Consider the following 7,112-nt stretch of genomic DNA (forward strand, 5'->3'; position numbering starts at 1 on the left):
CTCTACGATTAGGTACACTGCCTATAAGTGTTGTAGCAAGGTTTAGGTATATTTCATATAAATAAATAAATAAAACTTGTGTAATTTGTATCGTATTTTGTAATAAAAATAATAACTATTTCGTATACGCTGCTGCAAACGTCACTTAACTAGGCCGACTACTTCCTCATTAATCGAATCTATGAACATCTTCCTAACGTCCTCTAGAAAGGCCACACGATGCCTTTGTATAATGGCCTCAACCTTGACCGTGAACTCGGAGTCTTCGCTTTGATCTTCGTTATCATGTCCGTTCCTCGTCTTCATTCTAAGAAATGAACTTGGTTAGGAACGCAACACGAATAAATTACATACACCGTCACGAACAATATTCACAATCATATAAATACGCCACCGTTCGCACATCCCATCTAGTTCAATACTTGTTGTACATCACTTACTTGACTTGGCTTGCAACCGTAATAATGGTCGTGAAGCATTATTACGCTCACACGCCATGCCGAGCTCATGAATACAACAACCATCTCGCTAGATGTTCAACACAAAACAACACGATTAGTAACAACATAATCAATACATAGCTAGTTCACCTACAATCTAAGGCACTAGCTAAAACCCGAGCCGACCCGTAATCCTACAAGTCCCGCAACAAATAAGCACACACAAAAAGTCTAAGTCTAGGCGCCTATCTCAAGTCACCTAAATCCCTTAGACCATGCTCTGATACCACTTGTAACGACCCAACCCGTTATCCAACCGAAAACGCGAAATAATTTTTTTTTTATTCAGTAAGGGTGCGCGGCGCGCAGCCCCATCTATGCGCGGCGCGCACAAGCCAAATCAGGTTATGTCCGGATTTTTCATTTTTCGTTTAATGATCTCCCACTTCCCGACGCTTTTAGACTAAACACTTTTCACAACATTTTATAATATGTAAAACTAACACGTTTCAATAATAAAACAAGTTTTACGACACCGGGCCCACATCGGCCGTTTTACGACTTTCGTACAAAATACAAGTTTTCGACTACATGAGTTTAAGTTCCAAACACAACTACGAGCATGATGTTTGGGGATAAACTACCCAATCCTAAGTCGAAACCAAAAGTAATCCAAGCAAGCATCAAAAGGGGAAATCATCTAACCCCGAGCATACCCTTGCCACGTCCGCCTCCGAACCTAAAAATGTAAACAACGAGAGGGTAAGCTAATGCCTAGTGAATGCAATACTTATACGCATACATACATAATTCAATCACTTGCATACACCTACACAAACAACACAATAATCATTAGCAAACCGCAATAAACGTATAATCTTATGTACAACAAGTCAACACCATTAGCATAGAGATCTCAACAATAATACGTGCCAACAACAAGATACGTACAATGCTAGTGAAACTTACACACCCCGACATACACAATGTCGACATTCGACTCGATGGTGGTCTACGAAGAGCGGTAGGTCAAATACGTTAACCACTCACCACCCATCGCAACGCGTACATGGCCGACGAAGAGCGGTAGGTCAAATACGTTAACCACTCACCACTATGCACCATGAGGCCGACGAAAAGTGCAACCGAAACGTTAACACTTACCTCAATCACAATGATGGCCGATGAAAAGCGAAACCGCTTACCATCCTACGATAAGTGGCCAACGAAGAGCGGATCCTCAAACGGATAACACTCACCACTCACCCCAACACACATATGTGGCCAACGAAGAGCGATAGGTCAAACGTTAATCACTCGCCACATAACCAAACATATACATGTGACCGAAGAAGAGTGATAGGTCAAGCATTAATCACTCGTCACATAACCAAACGCACACATGTAGCCGACGAAGAGTGATAGGTCAACCATTAATCACTCGCTACATAACCAAACACACACATGTGACCAACGAAGAGCGATAGGTCAAACATTAATCACTCGTCACATGCCTCACCTCCAATCATGGTCGACAAAGAGTTATTCCTTTAGGATATCACTCACCACATATCGCAACCAAATATAGCCAACGAAGAGCTATCCATACGGATATCACTCACTATATTTTCCAACCCAATTGTGGTCCCCGAAAAGTGAATCCTAACGGATATCACTTACCACGCCGCACACAAGCAACCAAATTATATACATAAACGTATAAATATTCCACTCACCTCGATTACTTGAAAAGCAATCCCGCTTGAGCTCCTAAACGTCCAAATGCAAATCACCTAAGTAATTCACAAACAAATAAGCTAAACACTCTAGCTTATGCCCAAAACACCATAAGTGCAATTTCGACCCATTAGCACTTACTCCCACTTTGACTAAGTCAAATCTCACCCGAAAACCCCCATAATCACAATCGACTAGTGATTATGTTCCAACAACTCATTTTACTCAAGGTTTCATCATCAAAACATATTACTTGCATCAATTTACACAAAACTCGTTTTGACCTAATCTCAAGTCAAAACACCTATTTTGCAAGCTTACACACTTAATCACTTATAACCTAAGTTAACTAGTGATATTAACACCCGAACATGATTATCAACTAATCAATTTCATCATCCAACCCAAAACCCACCAACAATGGTTATCGACACCATTTACTAGCTCAATCACCCAATTATCAACTAGTGGTTTTACTCAAGAACACCCAAATCCAAAACCCCAATTATGAACACTAATCAAACTATGAAAACTCGGATTTAGAACTTACCAACACTACCACAACGTAGCTAGGAGCGAGATGAACAACTTTAACACTCGAGCTTTTGATCGATTCAAGCTCCTTCTTCTCCAAATCTCCAAATCTCTCTCTAGAATCTCTCTCTCTAGATGAAATGGGAGTGTTTGTGGATTTGAAAGTGATCCAAAACTAGATCCAATTATGGTATTAAGGCTACAGATCCGTCCTCAAGTGAAATGACCAAAATGCCCTTCATTTAACTCTAATTAAAAGAAAACAGAAAACTGCCATCAGACAAGGTGCGCGGCGCGCACCACTGCCTGTGCGCGGCGCGCACAATCTCAAACTCAGTCTGTCAGTTTCGATTTAATCCAGTTTGATTATTCAACGTTTATGTACACCTGTACACTTGGGTTTAGGGTCTTACAGTGGAGGGCAAATTGATCGGGTCGAAGACACTTCCGAAGCAAAAAGAGTGTAGGAGGTCACGGGCAAAGAAAGGTAAAGAGGTTGTGGGTCGTAAGGATAATGTTGATGGATCGTGATGTATTCGTTTCGTTTCTTCGTTTTTATTTGGTAGTGCTCGTTATTTTCTTTTAGCTTGTGTTTGATTGTTAGTTAGTTTTAGTTTGTGTTGTAGATTGTTTATTTGTTTTTGGGTTTGCCCTCATTGCCTTTGTTTGTAATCCGGGTTCCGAGTCTTCATTTTTTTGATGAAGGTCTAGGGTTTTTACAAAGTTAAAGTTTTTAGCCAAAAAAAAAAGTAAAAGTATTTTTATTTGTGTATATAATACTTATAAGGGTGTGTTTGGGTGAAACTAGCTGGAGCTAGAGCTTATAGCTGGGGCTGGAGCTTATGGACTAGAGCTGGAGCTAGAGCTTATTTTTAAAGCTGGTTGTTGGAGCTTATTATTTTTTATAAGTGTTTGGTAAAATAGCTGGAGCTTATTTTTCAGTTCATAAGCTCTACTTTTTTTCATAAGCTACTACAAGTAGCTTATTTTTTAAGAGTTTATGATTTTCATAAGCTCGACTTTTTATGTCTACCAAACAAAGCTTATGACTTGGAGTTTATTAAAATCATAAGTTCAAGCTCTCCTAAGCTCCCATAAGCTCCAATAAGCTACTCAGCCAAACATACCCTTAATGATAATTGTAATGATGAAAGAAAAAATATGACTTTCCTAAATTAAATTGTAATAGTTGATTTCAGATGGAAAAAGTATTTTCCTTTGATATAACATGGAAAGCTATTAAAATAATATTACTCGTATTATTTTTTTATACCTTCAATAGAATAACCAACCGGATAAACGTCACTGTAACTTAACCAAAAAAAATAATAGTGTAAACTAATAGTAGCCATTAATTTAGTGTGAACCATAAGCTTTGAGTCATCACCGTTTCAAACAAGTTGAATTATTATTTGCATAAACTTGACATCTACTCCGTACTATTCTTCTCATTTCACCCATCTACAGTACTAAAATCATCTTCATTACAGTACCATTTTCAGGTTCCAAATCCACACTCTTACGCCGCCATTCATCCAACTCTCATTTCAGATTCAATTCACAATTTTCCCCCAATTTCAAGATCCATCTGTTATGAAGAAGCTAAGAAGTTATTACATGCATTTGAGACATCCACACACCATTAAACGGAAATGGATCTATCCATTAGCCGTCGGGTCAGCCATTTTTTCATTTCTGTTATTTTTCATAACCCTAACTTCACTCAACGACCGCTTCATCGGTTACTATTCACCTTCCGGCGGTTCTGTTTTTATTGAAGATAAGCTCCGGCCGAACCGGCCGGTCTATGAATCCGATTCATCTCAACCGCCTCGGTTCGCTTACTTAATTTCCGGTTCAAATCACGACGGCGTTATGCTCCGACGAACGTTACTTGCTCTGTACCATCCTAATAACCGTTATGTTGTTCATTTAGACGCTGAATCTGCACCTGAGGAACGAATTGAATTGCATAATTTTGTGAAAAATCATCCTGTTTTTGTGAAATTTGGTAATGTAGTTATGATCACGAAAGCGAATCTGGTGACGTACCGTGGACCGACAATGGTTGCGAATACGCTTCACGCTGCGGCAATTTTGTTAAGAGAAGGTGGAGATTGGGACTGGTTTATTAATCTCAGTGCATCTGATTATCCACTTGTGACTCAAGATGGTGAATTTAAGCTTCATTTGATTGTTAATTTTATTGCATTTTATGTTTTTTTGATACTGATTTTGGTTAATTTGTGGTTGATTCAGATCTGATACACACGTTTAGTTCGTTACCGAGGGATTTGAATTTTATCGATCATACGAGTAATATTGGATGGAAAGAGTAAGATTAATTTATTATAATCGTGCTAATTTGTTAGTTTAACATGTGGAATTTGAATAATTAGATGTAATTGAATGTGTGTTATGTTTAGGTATCATAGAGCGAAGCCTGTGTTTGTTGATCCTGGATTGTATTTGAAGGATAAAGGCGAAATATTTGCGATCACGCAAAGAAGAAGTGTACCCACAGCTTTCAAATTATTTACAGGTTTTTTTTTATTGAATTATATATTCAATTTTAAGCAATAGAGTTATAAAGTTTGTTCCTTTATGCTATTTATGGTAATTGGCTTGCATATTGGGTTGTCTCTTGCTTGTTTCACCAGTTCTGGTATTAATAATTGTGATGTAGTTAAGGTTGTAAGGTACTGTCAAATCATTCATTCAGCTATCTATATTGTAACTTCCAGTTCTAGTTCCAAAATAGGTTGGTGCTTGTGAACTTTGAAGCCTTTGTCCATGGTGATATACTAATACTACCTATAACTTTTGACCATTAGTTAATTCTTTTTAGAGGTCTAGAATACGCACGTAACCTGATTTGGACCCGTAAGGACTGTGATGTGGCAGCAAAATTTTGTTAGAGGTTTAGTTCTACGCATGAATCCTGATCTGGATTCGAGCATTAGACAAACCATGACTTGCGTTTGTTGGCCGAAATTTTGAAGAAAAAAAAAACTGCTTATGATAGTTAGTTAGTTAGGCTGAATTACATTTCCTTGTCTTGTCCATAAAATGTTTGGCTTTCATCATATAAATGGAGCTTGTCTGTATTTGATCCAATTATGTTATTGAACATTCATGACTTATGGTGAGATTTTTTAGTGAACTGTAAATGTAACAAATTGTTTTATCATGCATGCTATATCTTTGGCTTTGGAAATCTATGGGGTATAATAGAATTATAAAGGTTGACCTTTTGAATCTCTTAAATAATATATTGACTTTAGGATTAGGTATTATAATACATCTGGTCTCGATCCAAGACCAGGCTCATATCTATAATAGGATATGTTCGACCCATCTTGTCACATATATACGAGTACAAATTATCTGTGTGTGTGCATTATATATCCTATCACAAGTTTTGGACCTGGGCACACCTATATCTCTTTTATTGTATACTGTATACATAGTTCTAACAATGGCTGTTTTATTTTCAGGATCTGCATGGATGGTTTTATCTCGCTCATTTATCGACTTTTGTATATGGGGCTGGGACAATTTACCTCGAACAGTTCTTATGTACTATGCTAATTTCGTCTCATCTCCCGAAGGCTATTTTCACACAGTTTTATGCAATGCTAAAGAGTTTAGCAATACGACAGTCAACAGTGATCTCCACTTCATTGCATGGGATAACCCTCCAAAACAGCATCCACATTTTCTTACATTACAAGACATGTCGAGGATGATCGACAGCAACGCGCCGTTTGCGAGAAAGTTTCACCAAGATGAACCAGTGCTCGATAGTATCGACTCAGAACTATTATTCCGGGCCCCGGATATGATTGTTCCTGGTGGGTGGTGTATTGGTAGTCGTGAAAATGGGTCGGACCCGTGTTCGATGGTTGGGAATATTACGTTTTTGAAGACTACTCGAGGGGCCGAAAGGCTTGCAAGTCTTGTGAACTCGCTTTTGTCCGAAGAGAGTTTTAGACCGAGACAGTGTAGATGACGAAAACGAGTACTGACTAGTTGTAATATATTTGGATTAATGTGGGGTTTTTGTTATAGTCACTTTTGATGGTGAGTAAATTTTTCTAGAACCCTAATTACCAATTTTTATACTCCGTAGCTTTTTAAGGGGTTCAGGACAATGATGGATACCAAGAATGGATGTCTGTATTAAATAGTCCTTGAAAACAGAACAATCTGTAAAATATAAATCACTATTTCAAAATCTTGTGTCGTTTGCGAATGTTGATTAATTGTATCATAAAATATTGTATTTTTTTAAAGCTAACTCTGTTAAGACGCATAAAATTATTGTGTCATGTTAAATATGTCACGTATGATGCTTTTATATAAATTATCGATTATCGATAGCTAAATGGCTTAGAAAAA

The 7,112-nt window shown here is 37.8% G+C and overlaps 1 protein-coding gene across 1 annotated transcript; it reads left to right on the plus strand.

Moving 5' to 3' along the window:
* Window positions 1-4,111: 4,111 nt before the first annotated feature.
* Window positions 4,112-6,856, plus strand: LOC139869444 (beta-glucuronosyltransferase GlcAT14B-like). Its single transcript, XM_071857759.1, has 4 exons — window positions 4,112-4,884; window positions 4,971-5,046; window positions 5,138-5,253; window positions 6,209-6,856. Exons 1-4 carry the CDS (start codon window positions 4,305-4,307, stop codon window positions 6,721-6,723), a joined length of 1,287 nt encoding a protein of 428 aa, XP_071713860.1. The 5' UTR covers window positions 4,112-4,304; the 3' UTR covers window positions 6,724-6,856.
* Window positions 6,857-7,112: the final 256 nt, after the last annotated feature.

Source organism: Rutidosis leptorrhynchoides, chromosome 9, assembly GCF_046630445.1.
Source record: "Rutidosis leptorrhynchoides isolate AG116_Rl617_1_P2 chromosome 9, CSIRO_AGI_Rlap_v1, whole genome shotgun sequence".
Lineage (NCBI taxonomy): Eukaryota > Viridiplantae > Streptophyta > Magnoliopsida > Asterales > Asteraceae > Rutidosis > Rutidosis leptorrhynchoides.